The sequence below is a fragment of the Hetaerina americana genome, unplaced genomic scaffold (assembly GCF_022747635.1).
Source record: "Hetaerina americana unplaced genomic scaffold, ioHetAmer1.1.p SCAF_1, whole genome shotgun sequence".
NCBI lineage: Eukaryota > Metazoa > Arthropoda > Insecta > Odonata > Calopterygidae > Hetaerina > Hetaerina americana.
Genome location: NW_027286069.1, coordinates 7425667 through 7445007, shown reverse-complemented (window position 1 = coordinate 7445007; position 19341 = coordinate 7425667). Strand labels below are relative to the sequence as shown.

The 19341-nt window shown below is 42.4% G+C and overlaps 1 protein-coding gene across 12 annotated transcripts in view; it reads left to right on the top strand.

The window, feature by feature from the left end:
• Positions 1-18848, top strand: part of Mhc (myosin heavy chain) — a 103125-nt gene extending 84277 nt beyond the window's left edge. For 9 of the 12 annotated variants that reach the window (XM_071585005.1, XM_071585036.1, XM_071585062.1 and 6 more), the window contains 17 exons: positions 1472-1600; positions 2089-2232; positions 2619-2719; positions 4293-4494; positions 4955-5011; positions 5585-5838; positions 7493-7571; positions 10386-10631; positions 10895-11091; positions 11444-11651; positions 12034-12175; positions 12467-12707; positions 13032-13173; positions 13616-13927; positions 14409-14849; positions 15247-15399; positions 17324-18848. In XM_071585005.1, the coding sequence (XP_071441106.1) occupies positions 1472-1600; positions 2089-2232; positions 2619-2719; positions 4293-4494; positions 4955-5011; positions 5585-5838; positions 7493-7571; positions 10386-10631; positions 10895-11091; positions 11444-11651; positions 12034-12175; positions 12467-12707; positions 13032-13173; positions 13616-13927; positions 14409-14849; positions 15247-15399; positions 17324-17410 (3135 nt within the window). In that variant the 3' untranslated portion in view covers positions 17411-18848. Of the gene's footprint in view, positions 1-1471; positions 1601-2088; positions 2233-2618; positions 2720-4292; positions 4495-4954; positions 5012-5584; positions 5839-7492; positions 7572-8961; positions 9041-10385; positions 10632-10894; positions 11092-11443; positions 11652-12033; positions 12176-12466; positions 12708-13031; positions 13174-13615; positions 13928-14408; positions 14850-15246; positions 15400-16261; positions 16329-17323 lie in introns of all 12 variants that reach the window. The other 3 variants (XM_071585054.1, XM_071585077.1, XM_071585087.1) reach the window with 2 other exon arrangements.
• Positions 18849-19341: the final 493 nt, after the last annotated feature.

Below are 19341 nucleotides of genomic sequence, written 5' to 3'. Positions count from 1 at the left end.
GCGCGACGGTTGGGGGAGAGGGGTGCGAGTGAGAGGAGACGCGAAAGGGAGGCGAAGGGGGGCAGGGATATCTGGAATGAGTGCGCGACGATAGCGGAGGGAGGGTAGCGAAGGGGACTCCAGGAATAGTTCACGGGAGTGTTGAAGGTCCGTCCTCCCCTCTCTCCCTGGAAGAGGGGGGGGGAGAGACAGTGGAGGGTTGGGGCTTTGAGGTCGCCTCGGGGACGGAAGATGAGTGGGTAGGTGTCCCCGTCGCCTCCCCCCCCCCCACCAACGTACGATCCGTGAGAGGGGCTCTCTCTCGCCCGTATCGCTCGGCATGGTCCATCATCGCGAATCTCAACGTTGGCGAGCGACCCCGTTTGAATCTCGCAGGGAAATCGGACAGTTTGGAATAAGGATTAACCAAGGTCGCGGCTTGAACCCTCTTCGGCTCGTTCGGTGAGTTATACTGCTCTCCTCCGAACGAGATAATTCGGTACAATCACTTCACATTACGTTGTCGTGCACGATGAGATATTATTCCATCGTTTCTGATTTCCTCCCGTGCTTCCTGGTTCAAACCATCTTGTAAAATAATATTTTGGCTGAAAATATGATTGGCAAAATTTCGTGAAATAGTAGGCGGCCCGTTGAAAAACTGAAAGCATGTATAAATGTATATAATGGAAGGGCTGCACTGCCATTGTCCGCACTCTTCCTATCATATCCTACCATAACTTTTAATCGAGCGAAGCCTTAGAAAAAGTTTTTACTTCAGGACATTTTCATGTGTGTGTGTGAATTTAGTTGCCATCGATGTGTTTATAAATAGACAGATTAGCAAAATGTCTTAGCGTTAAAGGAATATTGTATGATGTAAAATCCTTTCGAAATGCTTGGTGAACTGGGCTGAAGAAAAAAAATTCTTCACCTAGAAGATGAAATCATTAATGTCTTCAATCTAACACTTTTATCCAAATGGAAACGTAGCTGGTGGTTATAACCAACGTTTAGCCCAACTAATGACACGATTCCACTGAATAAATCTGATTCGTTTAAAAATGAGTGTTCCCTCATGTCTAAGCAAAAATATGTTTCCGATAGCTACAAAGTGATGTTAAAAATAATGTGTACATCCCGGATAATTGTTTAAATAATTGCCTTGTGGATTTTATTTGACATCAGATTATATACGGACCTTTGACTGTGATAGTTTGGTTTTTAGCTTGTTATTTACAACGGAATCTCACCTGCCTTGAAGAAGCAATGGACATTTTAGTGCTACAACAGTATGAGTTTTAAAGTTTGTTTAGCGAATCATTTTTTCTACTAGTTTTCTCTTTTACATATGTATTTCTGTCATTAGCACAGCATTACATTTGAACGCGGCGTGTAGCTTAATCTAAATCCAAATAAATTAAATTTGATTAGGCCAAATTTGTCTCTATGTCTTCTAAACACACATTTTTCCCTTTTCTGTGCTCTCCAGGACACACAAGAGCGACTTCAGCAGGAGGAAGATGCCCGCAACCAATTGTTCCAAGGCAAGAAGAAGTTGGAGCAGGAGATTGCTGGTCTCAAGAAGGACATTGAGGACCTCGAATTGGCTGTCCAGAAGGTATGGGGTCAACCACGCTTTCCGAATTTCTCTCCTCGCGGTCTCTTATACCCCACTCGATAAATCATTAAGTGCCTGTAATGTTTCTTTCAAGCAGAAAACTCTGAACAGGGATGAATAAATACAACTTATACATAACTTATCTAAAAAAATCAATGGGCATTCTAAAATATGTCTTGCTGGCTAACGTTTTTTATTGCTGTTTGAACTTCTTGAAAATACTACAATGCAGCGAGAATGTGATATAAATGTTTTTGAGCTAACCTTAATGATTAATGATGCTCGCTCTTTGAAATTGAAACTTTGACGCAACCCTACGCTAGGCATTAAAGACATTTGACGCCGGCTTACATATACCAGTAAGCGGCCTCAATTTATTGTTTTAAATATTTCCGCGATCAGCCGCGGTTCCATCCCCGCGTCAAATCCCCGCACTCAGCATTTGCCGCCTTTGCATTGACCATTGCGGTTCTTCTCCTCCCTAACAGTCTGAGCAGGACAAGGCCACCAAGGACCACCAGATCAGGAACTTGAACGACGAGATCGCCCACCAGGATGAGCTCATCAACAAGCTCAACAAGGAGAAGAAGATGCAGGGCGAGAGCAACCAGAAGACCTCTGAGGAACTCCAGGTGAGCACTTGAATCAACGACGAAGATATGGGGAGTCACTGGGGACGTGAGAAAGTGTCATGATCCGTGACCTGTAACCCATCTCCATTGTATTTCAAATAATGAGTTACCACTTTGGCTTAACTGAAGTATGGTGTTCAAATGTGACAATTCTATACCTCCCAACAGTAAATTCCTGTCATATTGACTGAAAATATCAGGATAATATGTAATCCAATCTTATTTGAATTCCCCCAGGACTAGAATGTGTTAAATACTTTGCTATTTAATCGTTTCAGATTAAAATCAGTTCCATTGTATTTTGGTTTAATTCACTCTTTCGCATTATGGCGAAGGGAGCTTTAAGACAGATCAATCATTTGGGTTTTCTTTGATTTCAATACTAGGCTGCTGAGGACAAGGTCAACCACTTGAACAAGGTGAAGGCCAAGCTCGAGCAGACCCTGGACGAACTCGAGGACTCCCTGGAGCGCGAGAAGAAACTCCGGTAAGGGCACCCTGGTTCCCTGTAGGATCACACGAATATTCACCCCGGCGTGGACCTAGACGTTTTCAAATTGGCTATTTTCATTGTGGATATTACGACCATAGGATTTCAATAGAAAGAATTAAAAAGATTTAATGGGGCAGTTTAAATTCAGTTGAGTACGGCATTAGTAAACCATACATGTTTTTTTATATTAAACCTTGGGGATATAACTCACTTGTGTATCAAAATCTGTAGCATCAACTTGTATGGAATACTATTTACGAACATTAATTACTTAAAATTAAGTGTTGAGCAAATCTATCCATGCAATATTTTTCATGGTGACCAGTGAATGTAAAAGATTAAAAAATTCAGCTATCCCTCCTTTGTGGCTAGGTGGGCTTTTGGAGCTTCCGGCCACTTCAGCTTGGCATCCTTTTTACGGCTACTCGTATTTTCTCTGGGGAGAGCGTGAATGGGAGCAACAGAAGGAACAGATGCTTCATCTCTTTGTTCATAAACATTCCTCTGTTTGTGTTTACTTCGCGGGTGTAAACTGGGAAACAAATCCGTTAGGCCACTCCCGTTTGACGTGCACGCAAGGCGTCCGTTGCTGCACGACTCGAGGAATAAGATTAGAAATGAATCACGCAGGACTTTATGACCATCCCAAGGGTACTAAAACTTTTCTCTGATCCCAGTTTCACTTCGATCGGCTCTCTTTTTGATATCGCAAGTCTTCCTTCGGCATCATTTCGAATACGTGTTTTGCGAAGTCGTGCAACAACTTCGGGCTTTGCGGGCGAGGGAGGTGCAAGCTGATTCGAAAAGGGAACTTCAGATGTGTTCAGAGACCTGATGGAAAACTATATGGCTGACTTCACATTCACGGACATATGAGAAAGACTAGAATAGCCTAGCCTCAATAGCCATATTGCCGCCGCAATGAATTTGACTTGATGATTCAATAAACATTCGTGTCTGTATTGTATAAGTGAATGTAAGAAGTTAAAGTTCCTGAATGGTGGCGTTTGGTTATTATACCCGCGTATTAATGAAGCGGTTTAAGGATATTGAGCAATATTGGAAATTTAATCAGAGAGTATAGAGCAAACTACTATAGGGTATGTGATCATATGCAGTAGAAAGTTTTAATGTCGCCGAATATCTATCTATAAGCAAGGTTGAGATTAACGCCAAATTACATATCTACGTAATTAGATTTCCTGAACATCTTTCTCTAGTTTTCTCCAGAGAATTATTAGTTCTGGAAAGTCTGACGTCGAAGTTCATCCCTAGCTCTCTCTCTTTGACTTGATTCTTAACTGAGAGTGAACCGCCGCAAAGAAATGAAAGTGGGGATTTGGATACCAAGCATTAACTTAAGGGACAGAGTACGGGAGGCCATAAGGGGAAAGAGTTTTGATCATTTCAAAAACGATAATTGTTGGAGAGAATTTTTTCCGAGTCATTAAGAGGGTACGGCTCCGTTACCTCCAAAGAGAGTATACATCCCGTAGCTCTTGTTCCAATTCACACGGGCACACTGCCGTACAAATCCTGATCACCATGTCCCCTTATCTCATCTTAGCGGTGACGTTGAGAAGTCCAAGAGGAAGGTTGAGGGTGACCTTAAGCTGACCCAGGAGGCCGTCGCTGACCTCGAACGCAACAAGAAGGAACTTGAGCAGACCATCCAGCGCAAGGACAAGGAGATCTCATCCCTTGCCGCCAAGTTGGAAGATGAGCAGTCCGTTGTTGGCAAGAACCAGAAGCAGATCAAGGAACTCCAGGTAAGCATCCATAACTCGACACCGAAGGGTCATCTGGCTTCTGTTTCCAAACATGTGAAATCATCGCCAACATAAACTACCAAGGGGTTGACGTTCAATCAGAAGTCACACCTTTCAACGGCATTGGCCTGAGAACTTTTTCAATCGCCTCACCTTACAGGTCGGCAGCAATTAATTAAGGTGACTTTTTTAAGTCTATTCAAATAATCATACATTTTATGGGCTGCATTAATAATGGGATACCGTTTTCACTTGATAAAAACAGTTGCTTTGTTTCTTATTCCAAATACTTCAATTTCGATTTTTATATTTATTTTTTGGTGAAAAATGGTTCTTGCTCTTGAACGTTTCTGTTTGAAAGTTATATCCTCATTTTTCTCAATTCCGTTTCCTTATCAAATATGAGGGTTCGATTTGTTTGAGTTGATCGCTAATACACTTTCCTCTTGTGAATTTTCAGGCCCGCATTGAAGAGCTCGAGGAAGAGGTCGAAGCTGAACGCCAGGCTCGCGCCAAGGTGAGAATCCTATCCATGCCTTCGCACTCGGTGCATCCAAAGATTTTCTCTTCCTTAAATTTTCATCCTATTCTGAAGAAGTCAATCAACCAAAGATTTTTAAATATTTACCTCAGCCTATCAAATTTTTACTTTCTCGAGAAGCATACATATCAAGAAAATTAATTTAATAGGTGATAGTTTAACAATAGCCGTTACGTTAATGTACATGACACCAAAAAAACACAGGCAATCCCCAGTTTTTGATAATTTGATAAAAAAATGATATAATATTTTATTTTGTGCTATAATGCTAGAAAAAATCCTTAAGCTTTAAATATTTCATTAATTCATCAACAGCTTATTTTAAATGCCTCTCATTATCCGGAAATTATGTTTTTACTGGGAAAATGTTCCTTGAAGATTCCTTTCAAAAGTAGGATCCCACAAAGACTCCATCCGTAAAGCGTTACGCATACCCATCTTTGGATGAGAGTTAAAGTTTCCCAATGAGAGCAGCCCCGGAGGCCCGCTCTCCCTTCCTCCAGCGACCGCCCTCGCTCACCTCTCTCCGTCTCCTCGCTCGCTGCGCAGGCTGAGAAGCAGCGCTCCGACCTCGCCCGCGAACTCGAAGAGTTGGGCGAGCGTCTGGAAGAGGCCGGCGGTGCCACCTCTGCCCAGATCGAGCTCAACAAGAAGCGCGAGGCCGAGCTCAGCAAGCTCCGCCGCGACTTGGAGGAAGCCAACATCCAGCACGAGGCCACCCTCGCCACTCTCCGCAAGAAGCACAACGACGCCGTGGCTGAGATGGGCGAGCAGATCGACCAGCTCAACAAGCTCAAGGCCAAGTGAGGCTCGAAAACCAACATTACCAAATCCCCTCCTCCCCGCACACTCCATCGCCGAAACATCACTGGAAGACCTCAGCCCTCCCTACTCCACGAAGTGGGAATCACCATCCCCACTTGCCCGTGGGAGGGCTGGGGGTCTTCCCCCGATTTCGGATGAGGGCATTTGCATTCTCCACAATCTGCGGCGGCTCAAGATGATCTCCACCGGCTTCCGAAAAGTTAGATGAGGGATTACTTTGGAATTAAATTATGGATCCTCCCTTCTCTTCTAGAGGGAATGGGCTCGCTGGGATTTGATGCTCTAACATTAAAGAGATCCCTCATTCATTTGACAGAGCGAAGAAAAGGATTTCTCATTCAAAATCCGGTTCTAAAATGTATTTTATTCCTCGCAAATGCGTTATTGGCCGACAAATCAATTCAATTAGTGATCTTTGTGATATTTTCTCAAATCGCCATCCATATTTATGATTACGGGATATCATCTCACGGAGACGACAGTCTCATATCTCCTATTTAAGCCGGTGGTCGCCGATCTTGGATTGGCGAACTTTGCAAATGTCCTCAGGTGTGCGATAGCGTCCCCATTCCTTAGAATAATCTGTTGAACAATGCCTGGAAGCGATGATAATTTTAATATTTGTTTAACGTTTGCAAACTATTAATTTTACTCAAGGTGTCCGTTGGCAAGTTTCAATGTTATATTTTACAACCAACTGGTAAAATATACATACTTTTCAATTCGATTGAATTTCTGTATCTTATTATGTAGATTAGTGTTTTGAATTTCTTTCTTTTAGTACTATCAAACAGTTGAGTTATCTAATTTTTAAAATATATTCCGAGTTTGTGAAAAACTACACATTATTAAATTTTCACTTCCATGGCAAATTCAACGTTACCGTAAAAATGTGCAGTTGGTTTATCTATATGTTCTTTTAATGAAAATTCAATTGAATTTCATTCATTAATTTTCCTAAAAAATCAAATTAAATTAATATCAGTCATATATATATATATATATATATATATATATATATATATATATATATATATATGTTTGTATATATATGTATATATATACATATATATATATATATATATTTACGTATATATACATATAATTACGTTTCCTAGTCATTGTAGTTACCCTTCGGTATAATTTTTCATAGTGAGTTTCTTTCTTGAACTTTTGTTTTTCAAATTCCTCCCTGAGTAAAATCAAATATAAGAACAGATTATATTATTAAATTCCCTCATTTTCTGTTTTTATCGAGGGATAATCCTGGAGAATCACGAGGAAAATTTATGTTTTCCACCCTATTTCCGTTTGTGAAATCTATTGATTTTCAGTTTCCCTCTCATCCAAAACAGTGGGGGTTAGATCTGAAATCATTGCTGTCAAAGTCTTAAAATTTCTCCTATTTACTCTGTGCTCCTTCCAGTTTTTTTTACCTTACATGCCCCCAGACCTTCATCCCTTATCTTCATCGACCCCTATCTCCACGCTACTTTATATCTTCATTCTTATTTGGATTTATTTATAAATATATGTTTTTATTTACATCGACCACGCACCGTCATATCCTGTTTCACGCCTTCCCCACCCTTGCTTGCCATGAATGACGCTTTAATCTCCCGCACCTCGCAGGGCTGAGCACGACAGGTCTTCTGCCCACAACGAGCTTAACCAAGTGCGCGGAGCTATCGACCAGCTTTCTCGCGAAAAGGTAATGGTTTACAATCGACCCAGAGATTGGATTTCCCGGTTTCAGAATAGCAGAATAGCATGCTGCTGCAGTGCGCCCTCTTGAACGCAACCCCTCCTCCTCTCCTGCAATCCTACCGCATCCACTTCTCCTCCCCATCCATCACCGCCGCACCGCCCATTTTTTTTGTCTAGAATGCACTTTTTTATACGTCTTTAGAGGATACCGTTTTTGTGTAGATTGATCCTATTTCACCTCTTCCTCTTCACGACTACTTTGTTTCAAAGTAAAAACACAAACACGCCACAGTGCAATTTTTGTGTCCCCATTTTTCATCCATCATCCAACCTGTGATTTGTGTTTCCTTTTATAAGCGATCCATCGGCATCGAGCATCGAAGACTTTCTTTAAATAAAATATTAATTTTTTCTCTGGATCTCTCCCTCATTATAAAAGCCCGGCAATCGTATAACTATCTTTAAATTCAAGGATTTTTCAGAGTAAGATTTTTATTTTTCATTAAAACTTATATTTTATGCATGAAAATATAAAGTAGTTGGTTCCTTTAACGATAGATACGAGAACATTTTAAACATGTAAGAAGGAGGTGTCATTTCACGAGCAAAGTCACTTGAGGAGTAAATATTTGAAATTAGGATTATGCAAAATTGTTAAATTATTGGACTCAGCTATGTAACAGCTCATGATAGCTATTCTTGCAATATCCAGCCTTTCTGTGGGGTAGGTAAAAAAATAATTGCACGAGGTCGTTCTAACTTTTCATTGACCTCAAAAGGCCATTTGCAATATTTATTAAAATTAGGTTCCTCGGCTTATTTCAAGCATTTTATTTTCAACGCACCAAGTCTTCCGTCAATTGAAGGTTTGATTACAGAGTTATATTTTGATGATCCCTTTTGCATCTAACTTCACTTAAAGAGCCGCGTCACCTAAACAAGACAGGTTCGGTAGAGTCGTCTCCGAAACCCAATCAATTGCTCACTACCCTTGGCACCTCTGCAAATCTCATCCCTTCATCCAATCAGCATTCTTGAAACTGCACGGAATGACGTGGAAAACAAACGTTTTTTTTTAATTGTTTTTCGTTTTCAATCCCGTTTATTATCATCGCCTTTTCCCACCTAACTCATCTCGCATCATCTTGTTCTCCTTCTCTCCTTCTTCTTCTTTTGTGTTTCTTTCCATTCTTTTCTTGCCTCATTTTAACAGCCACCTGGAACCAATCACTTCAACCTCTTTATCTTTTCTTCCGCGTACATTTTAAAACCACCTTTCCACCTCCTCCCCCCCTCTCTCTCTTACTCGCACACACGCAATGCGGAATGTCAATACAGTACACTCGGGCACCCTCTCATGTGATCGCTCTCTTGCACTCATCCACTGTACACAGGGCAGAGAAGGACAAGGCTCAGTACTTCGGGGAGCTTAACGACCTCAGAGCCAGCGTGGACCACTTGGCAAACGAGAAGGTAAAAGAAAGTGACCGGGACGGGTGGGTGAGGTGGCGTGAGAGAAAAAAGAGGGAAACTGACAAATGGGCTAATGGTGGGAAGACCATCTCACGCCCACCTCCGCAGAACTGTCTGAAATGGCTGGCTTCTTTTTTCTTCGCACACATAATAATAAACCACTGTACGGCCATGACTCGTAGCTGGTCCCATGGTGCATGGTGGGACGAAAAAAAACAAGCATTTTAATTGCAAAAAAAGCAAGCAAATTTGGTTTTAAAAAAAATACGCCTAACAAACGCTTTTTTAAAAACGCTGAAATGATACTACACTTGTAATAAGAGTTTTACTTAGTCGTAGGCTCAATTAAAATATACAAGCTTTATCTCAACTGCAAAAATCATTATGTGTGACGCATAGGGGTTCATTAATGTGGGACTTATTCATACAATGATAAGATATATAATATATAACCGTTTGTGTACGCCATGTTTTCTCTATAATTTCTTGTGAACAATTGTAATGCCTCTAATGGGACTGGGAATAAATTACATGAATTCTTTTGTCCATTTCTAGTGAAGTTAAATTAGACATTTAATTGCCTAACAGTATCACATAGATACCTCTCCCTCAATTCACCAAATATACAACCCCAGAAAATGGCACGAGTTACCATATAACACGAGTGACGCTTCACTTAATCTATGAACCTTGTAAACTAAATATTCATGTTTTGCCTGAATATTGATCCAACATTTTCACCATTATAACCTATTCCTACTCCATTTTCCGTCATCATTGATGTGACTATTCGAAAAATAACTTAAAATAGTTGAGCTTTATACTAATTCCAGTGTGATTTGAGACATTAAATATTTTTCTTTATAACAGGTTCATTTGCAATTTTTAAAGAAATCTTTTTTTGGAATAGTAATCGCTTTATTTTATGAAAGCTGTTTCTTATATGAAATTTATGTTTTCATTCTAAAATAAATCGAATAGAATTTTCAGTTTTTGGATATTTTTCTGATGGGCTCAGTCAACTCTGTTAATTATTTTTTACTTGATTGTTTTGAAGACCCTTGGAGACCTGTTTTACCGCCCATTTTGGTTAAAATCCTGACAAATTGAGTGTAGCAGCTAAATTTCATTTTCACTTATGTGCATTAAATTCAGTTTCGACGGGTCATTAAGGCAGGATTCATAAATTCCATAATATGGGCCAATTAAGCCTTTCTGACATTACTCGCCGATCGATGGCATTTTGAAACCCCCTTCACCTCTTAACCCAGTATACCTTTCTATGGCAATGCTAACGGATCCTTTTCGTGCACAATTCGTGCTCGTTCACCGTTGATGCACGCAGGCCGCAGCCGAGAAGGTCGCCAAGCAGGTTCAGCACCAGCTCAACGAAGTCCAGGGCAAGCTGGATGAGACCAACCGCACTCTCAATGACTTCGACGCCGCCAAGAAGAAGCTGTCCATTGAGAACAGCGACCTCTTGCGCCAGTTGGAGGAAGCCGAATCCCAGGTGTCTCAGTTGAGCAAGCTGAAGATCTCCCTCACTACCCAGTTGGAAGATACCAAGAGGCTCGCCGATGAGGAATCCAGGGTGAGTGATCGTTGAATTATTTCGAGGAATATCGCCTTCCTTTAAAACCTTCAAAATTTCGATTAGATGATCTTGTTGATAAATTCTTATTAAACATCCGCATTTTTTGGCATTAAAAATATGTTTAACGCATTTTATTGGCGCAGAATCTATTAGATTCGTAATTAAAAAAAATAAAATTCCCGAAATCAACGTCCGCAACATCAGTTTCTGACTGAATACCGATTTTCCCGATTACATATTTTTTCTTGTTCGACCCACAGGAGCGCGCTACTCTCCTTGGCAAGTTCCGCAACCTCGAGCACGACTTGGACAACATCCGCGAGCAGCTTGAGGAAGAAGCCGAGGGTAAGGCTGACATCCAGAGGCAGTTGAGCAAGGCCAACGCCGAGGCTCAGTTGTGGCGATCCAAGTACGAATCCGAGGGTGTGGCCCGCGCCGAAGAGCTCGAGGAAGCCAAGTGAGTACGGGGAAAGAGACGAGTGCCGAAGAGCGGCGAGCTCTATTTCAAGCATTTGAGTCGATGTTGTCCAAATGGATTTCAATAATCAAAGATAATCTTCAATCAAAGGATAAAGATAGACATATGAATGTAATTGTCCTGTGCATACTGGTATTTATCGCTTACTTGCGGTTTTGAATTCTATAATAATTTTCCTAATTCACTAACACAACTCGTCCGGTTCAACTCCCTTATGTATCAGAGTCAACTTACTTCTGAAATTATCATGCGTGGACGATTTCGGAACTTTTTACTAATAGTCGCAATACTCGTATGTCATTCTCAATCGTTTGCGTGTCTATTACTTCAGGCGCAAGTTGCAGGCTCGCCTTGCTGAGGCTGAGGAAACCATCGAGTCCCTCAACCAGAAGGTTGTCGCTCTCGAGAAGACCAGGCAGAGGCTGTCCACCGAAGTCGAGGACCTCCAGCTGGAAGTCGACCGAGCTCAGTCCATTGCCACCGCTGCCGAGAAGAGGCAGAAGCACTTCGACAAGATCGTCGCCGAATGGAAGCTCAAGGTGAAGTTTCTTGACCATTGGAATAATTAACTTATTAAAGAGAAAGACCGCAACTCCAATGATTGAGACATAGTTTTGCCACTTGCGTCCAATAAGTGAAGATAAAACGTGATTTCAACATTTGGAATATTGGAGGAAGAGCTGTATATTCTAAACGATTTTCCCCGTCCAATTATTATATTTTACTCCCTTTAATTCGTGGTTTTTCATACACCTCGACCGTTGGAATCACCATTTCTATTTTATATCCCGAATGAAAAATATTATTAATAATTCAAATACGTAATTCCTCCTTGTCATATATATTTATGAACTTTAAATTGAAGTCTTTGGATTTATTAGACGGCTGCTTTTTATTGAATCCTCTTATTGTGTGTATTAGGTTGACGACCTCAGCGCTGAACTTGATGCCTCCCAGAAGGAGTGCCGCAACTACTCCACTGAACTCTTCCGCCTCAAGGGAGCATACGAAGAGGGACAGGAACAGCTCGAAGCCGTGCGCCGTGAGAACAAGAACCTCGCCGGTGAGTTCCCTGGTTATCTTTAACTATCATGAGTCACCACTCCGAAACATCTCAGTGAAAGACTTAAAAAAAGGAAAGCATTTTTGATTCTTCAAATATGAAATTAAATGAAAAAAGTGAGAAAAATATTATAAATCAATCCAGCTAATCATCTCTATATTTGATGAAGTTCATCAGGAAGAGCTTATTCCGAATGCATGTCAAGTCACAATAGTCTCCCTCCGACCCATTCTTACATTTGCTTGGGAATTTGCCTTCTAACTTGACTCGCCTTCTTTCCGTCACCCACAGACGAAGTCAAGGACCTCCTTGACCAGATTGGTGAGGGTGGACGCAACATCCACGAGATCGAGAAGGCAAGGAAGCGCTTGGAAGCCGAGAAGGAAGAACTCCAGGCCGCCCTGGAGGAAGCCGAAGCTGCACTGGAGCAGGAAGAGAACAAGGTGCTCCGATCACAGCTGGAGCTCAGCCAGGTGCGACAGGAGATCGACCGCCGCATCCAGGAGAAGGAAGAGGAATTCGAGAACACAAGGTGAGCGCCTCCCGCGACACTCTCCCACGACTCTCACTTCCCCATTAATTAAATCCCTCCAAAATACGAATTAACCAGAAAGACATGCGCCTTCTCATAGACCCTAAATTTATTTTTGATCTCGAAGAACGGCTATGATTTTTACCATAGCATCCCCCTCTCGTAATTTTGTAAAATAGTATTCTTTGCTCTCTTTATTCCCTCATAGGGAAAGTTCGAAAGTTAAATTTAAACTCTCAGTTGGTTTCCTGAACATATTACTTTCCCTAAGATTTTGAGGCCTTCATTAATTTCTGCGTCGCTTATATTTTTTCACCAAAATAGGAAGAACCACCAGCGCGCCCTGGACTCCATGCAAGCCAGCTTGGAAGCCGAAGCCAAGGGTAAGGCTGAGGCCCTCCGCATGAAGAAGAAGCTCGAGGCTGACATCAACGAGCTTGAAATCGCTTTGGACCATGCCAACAAGGTGAGAAGCTCTACGATCATATTTGCCAAAAATCCTCAAAAAAGTTGGACTCGGGAATTTTGGTTAAAAAATGAGTTAATAACATTACAGACGAAGCTAATAATTCATTCCAAAGAGAATGTTTTTGATGAATAGTGACATTTCAAAACGCTTTTGCTTTAAAAACTTAAGAATTCTCCGTCTATCCGGAAAATTTATGGATGTGAAATTGTTATGACTTATGTCACTAGATGAAGTTTGGGTACAAGAAAGACCCGAAATAACTTCCTTTTTATTTCGACGAGAAGTTATTCCCGTAAGTTGTATCTAAAAATATACCCCGTGGAACGTAACGAACGGGCTTTTTAGCTTGTGGACAAGCATTCAACGAATTGTCCTCCGTAAAGAAAAAGGGAGGGTTTTCCGGCGAGTTGGCTCACTCACTCTCTTCTTCCCGACGCAGGCCAACGCCGAGGCCCAGAAGAACATCAAGAGACACCAGCAGCAGCTCAAGGACACACAGAGCGCCCTCGAGGAAGAGGTCCGCTGCCGCGAGGAGGCCCGCGAACAGCTCGGAATCAGCGAGCGCCGCGCCAACGCCCTGCAGAACGAGCTCGAGGAGTCCCGCACTCTTCTGGAGCAGGCCGACCGGGGCCGCCGCCAGGCCGAGGCAGAGCTTGCCGACGCCCACGACCACCTCAACGAGCTGGCCGCCCAGAACACGTCCGTCACTGCCGCCAAGAGGAAGCTGGAAGCCGAGCTCCAGACCCTGCACGTGAGTTCTCGACACCTTTCCCTTGTACTTGAAGCACGCGGGTTCGACATAGTAGAGGGCATCAGAATTGAGCTCTTAGGACTTTTAAAAGCACAGAAGAGTCACATTTTATAGTGTTACACCTTGTTTATCTTTGGTGATTAGAATTCCTTTAAGAAATGGGAACATTGGTCTTGGATTTCATTCATGAAGATCTCTAAAACATGGGGTTAATGGAAACATCATAAGTCACTATGGTATTTGAGATAAAATACTCGTAATAATAAAAAAATCTCAACCAAAGTAGGAAATATCACATGAAATATTCAAGGGGATTAATTTACTGGAATACCTCTATGGAGAATGGGCCATTTCCCCCCTGGAATTGAATTTGACATGTTGCCAAGTGCAGGCCTATAAAATTGTATGGCCGCTATTATTACTCTCAATGATCGGTGTTTATTCACAATAAATAAACGTCGTCCTCCTCTCTCGACCGCAGTCCGACCTCGACGAGCTGCTCAACGAGGCCAAGAACTCCGAGGAGAAGGCCAAGAAGGCTATGGTCGACGCTGCCCGTCTTGCCGACGAACTCCGTGCCGAGCAAGACCACGCCCAGACCCAGGAGAAGATGCGAAAGGCCCTCGAGGTCCAGATCAAGGAGCTCCAGGTCCGATTGGACGAAGCCGAGAGCAATGCCCTCAAGGGAGGCAAGAAGGCCATTCAGAAGTTGGAGATCCGCGTCCGGGAATTGGAGAACGAACTGGACGGAGAGCAGAGACGTCATGCCGACGCCCAGAAGAACCTCCGCAAGTCCGAGAGAAGGATCAAGGAGCTCAGCTTCCAGGGCGAGGAAGACAGGAAGAACCACGAGAGGATGCAGGACCTCGTCGACAAGCTGCAGCAGAAGATCAAGACATACAAGAGGCAGATCGAGGAGGCGGTGAGTTGACTGCTCCCATTTGTTCTTCTCATTCCAAGCCACCGTGACTCCCTTCGTTTACCACGCTGGGCATCCGGAATATTTGTCGTGAGATGAAATATCATCATGTAGCCACCAAGATCACTTTGACTTTATCATACTTGCATACAATTGGGGTAAATTCTTTGGAATTCATGGAATAATTCGTCCATTTTTAATTAAATTAAAAGAGATTATCAATTTGTTGAGTTTTGCTAATGAACAAATTCCAGTTTATTCAGGATTTATGATTAAGTATTGGGGAGATTACCTATACTTATCATTAGTGGTGGCTCTGACACATTACCTTGCCTCGTTGAGTTGAACTTGAGTGGCGTTGAGTTGAGCTAATCATCTGATGTTCCCGTCGGCCCCACAGGAGGAGATTGCTGCCCTCAACCTTGCCAAGTTCCGAAAGGCACAGCAAGAACTCGAGGAAGCCGACGAGCGGGCTGACCTCGCAGAACAGGCTATTGCCAAGTTCCGGGCGAAGGGCCGGGGCGGATCTGCAGGAAGGGCGCTCAGTCCAGTGGTAAGTTCACCAAAACCTAACTCGCGGTGACCGGCTCCATCGACATCCGCTCATCCTCTCTCAGGGCTAATAGCCGTCTCGTTCGGGCACCCTTGCGACGATCGCTAAAGAATACCTTGCAGAGAAAATGCCAATCCTGAAAATAAATCCTGATTTAAAATGAAATGAAAGATAAAATCTTAAATAAATATTAAATAATCTATGAAATCAGTCCAATATGCTAATTTTCTCCTCGATAAACGTAAAATTTTCTTCAAATGCCGTATCCTTCTAGAGGAAACTTGATTTTCCTCTCTTCCTCTCGCTGTTCAAAAAATCGGTATTTCTTTCCTTATTTCATTGCATTAAAATTTCCTAACTTATTCTTTTGTCATCTTACATGCTGGATCCAAGTAATAACTCATACCGCTTTCAGTTAAAAATGGTGCTTCCTGTGGTGACTGAAACCGCGAGAGTGATTGACGGGCACCAAATTTTTTTATAACGACTCATAATGAACCCATTCATATGCACAAAAAAGTTTACAGAGCACTTAATACGTCAATATGTGCTTTCGCATTCCTTCATTTACCATGATTGCTTTATTTAATCCATTCGCGAACTGCTTTCAAACTGGGAAAACTAACATTAACTTCATCGATTGATTTCACAATCAATGTCAATACTTCATAAAGATCATTAATGTGTGGTTCCTCTCTCAGATGAAAGACTCACTCTTTGTCCATTGTGGCATTGAGGGATTTGGAACAAGTAGCGCTCTGAGCTTTGCATAATTTTGCTTCCACGTAGAAATCCTATTCAGCCCAATGCCAAGACTAACGCTTGTCGTTTTTCTTTTTCTTTTTTATCCTCTCCTCATCAGCCGGCAAAGGCCGCCGCCAAGGTGTAAAGTCAATTACCAAAGTAAACAAAAATGCCATCTCTTCCTCGTAAGTTTTCATTCATCGTCTCTCATTATGACCTCTGTTATGTCCGTGTTTGTTTTAGTTTTAAAATGGATGCTGCTGAGACTTGTGTGCCGTGGATCAGAGGGGACGGGATGCGCGCTGCTCGCCTTTGACAGTAGCAGTGGCCCCCCCGTCCCCCGATACTCTCCTCCCCCCCCCCACAACCCGATTGTGCCCCTCCCATAGATAATAAATGGGTTAGCTCTCCAACCTCTCCCTACCCACCTCCCCCCGATTAAAAGAAGCTGTGCTTTGCCGTGAAACCCAATAACTGCACGAGTGATTTCTTTGTCCTCGTCCGTGATGTATCGGTTGGAGAAGACGTCTGGATCGTGCCATATCTCCACCCCATTCCCGATTTCATCATAATGTTTTCAGTACTTCTACTCTAGGTTTAGTGAATCGTACCCACTAAAAATATATCATTTTCCCCGTACTGACATTAATCAAATTTATCTGGAATGAATTTTGAACCACGTGTTCTTCATTCGTTAAAACATCCCATTTTCACCTCCTAACATTTTGAAAATCATGATTTGTGTGATTGAAAGAAAATAGGTTTTCTTTTAGAATTAGCATCACTGTTGTAGCTGTCTATAGCAAACCCTGGAGAATCCCCTAGCTCAATATTCTCTCTCTGAAATGTGATTGCGTTGACTGTTCAGTAAACAAGCGCTTATTTTCATTTCATTCGTACATTCACTCGGTTGCAGAGCTGAATGATAAGGATTGCTGTCATAATTTATTTCCCTGAAATCAGATCTCTTGGCAATGAGTCAACCACTGCAATCCCCACGTAAGTCATCCAGCTATTCATGGTACCTTTTGAAATTCCATTTGAACGTTCAATATATATGCGCTTTGATCTAAAGATTTCTCGAACTTTGATTGCGATGAACTCTCACCTCGGCATCCCCCGATTGCACCCCAAATGCGTTTCTCCCCACTCAACTGTCTTCTGTTTCTCTCCGTTGCAGCCTCACCGCGCGCCATCCCAGAAACCAGCCTTCGACGGTGGCGTCTTCCCTCCCCGCTTCGATCTCCACCCGGAGTTCGACGCCTAATCAAGTGGTCGTGACGAAAATCGAAACAAAGGAGCGATGGACGCGCGTGGAAGAGGAGATGAACAACTTGGTGAAAAAAAATGCAAAAAAATTGGAAAAATTCTTGAACCCACACTATTAAAATGAATAAAGGGTTTGAAAAAAGAGAACTAAATTAAATGTTGATATGAAAAAGACGCCTCGCCTTGCTATCTGTCGTTATCGTTAATTTAAAAAAAAACAATTGAGACCACACCGAGGGAAATAACATCCTGAAAGAAAAATACGCAAAGCGACGCTTTCCAAACGAGCGACTATTCCTTCCTTGACACCCCCTGCCAATTCCCCCAAGGAAACCAAAATCCCCTTCCCTCACTTCCTCTCTCTCTCTCTCTTTTTGAACGAGCCTTGGACATCCACTTCCGGTGCTGAGCTGACGCCTCCCAATGAAGGCATATAGAGAGCATAAAGCGATGGAGGCTAAAGCCCAGAGAGATCAACGAGTAATAAACGTGTATTGTTATTGTAAAAATGAGTCAGATAAACAAAAAGGCGAAAAGGAATGACTCACTCTGTGGAACAATGATTAAGAGCGTGAAACGAGTTTATATATAAATATACATGATAGGGAAAGATAAGTAAATAAAGGAAATGGTATTTGATGCAAATCGTTTGCCGTGCAATGGAGCGAAAGAACGTTTTCGATGGCCGAAGGTGGTGGTGGTACACGCACATTGATCTATGTTGTTATTATAATATTATTATTATTTATTTTTTGAATCATTCGAGGAGTGTCGAGTCCCTTCCGCCATTTTGAGTCAAATTCCTTCCGCCATTTTGTCGAATCGATGCCCCCGACCCCCTTCCGCTGCTCTCCTCCCCTATCTCTCCCTCTTCTCCCGTCTCAAAGGCACGAATTCCACATGAAAAACGAAGGTCCGGGTCCCACGCCGCCGCAAGCGTCGCGAGCACCGATCCCCCGCATCATTAGCCCCGCAAGTCAATTTGCTATCCGGGGAGAAGGATTTGCTGGGCTGCGGGGGAGGATCGCATGGAGATGAAAGGGAAAAATATCAATGAATGAATTGATTAATTCACATGTGGTGCGCTGGCCCGCCGTCGAGAAACAAGAGAGTGAATCTGCGCGAATAAAAGGGAGATGCAGGGCGGGAGGGAGAGAGAGAGAGGGGGAGGGGGGGAGGGAGAAAGTGAGAAAGAAAGAAAGCATGAGAGGTTGCGGAGAGAGAGAGAGTGCAAAAGAGAGAGAGTTGAGCGAGAGAGAGAGAGACGCTGAGAGGGAGAAACTTTTATTATTATAATTATTTGGTATGGCAACCATCGTGATGCTCCCGAACAGCTCTTAACTTAAAAAATATAAATATATATATATATATACAAAACAAAATGTATGTGTCATAGAAATAACAACAATAAAAATTATAAAATCATCATTATTAAACTGTTTTTTTATTTTAATTTCATATTGCTTCTCGGAACATTAATGCTTCACCAACACTTCAGGTGTCCTCAACTTTGAATATTTATTCGTTCGCGGCTCCTTCGATTACATGGATTCCAAAATAGTCATTTTACTATTGGCCCAGAAGTAGTGAATAGATTGTTAAATTTAGTACAAGCGTTCAATTGATTGGTGGCAGAGGAATATGAATTAGTCCTAATTCTCCAATATTTGTGCCGTAATATACTATTAGCTAACTGATAGAATAGAAACATACGGAGTTTAAATCGCCTGCAGAAACTGTGCTCGCTCTCCTCCCCCTTATGAATTTGGAGGCCCTAATCAGGTCCTGGATCAGGGATACTGCGCAAGCTGCTTGAAACTTCACCCAAAAACAGGAGGCAGTTCAATAAATACTCTATTTTAGATCACAGGTCGTATATAGGAGTGCGTCAACCTTGTAATGTGTCGAGGTTGAAGCACAACGCATTGT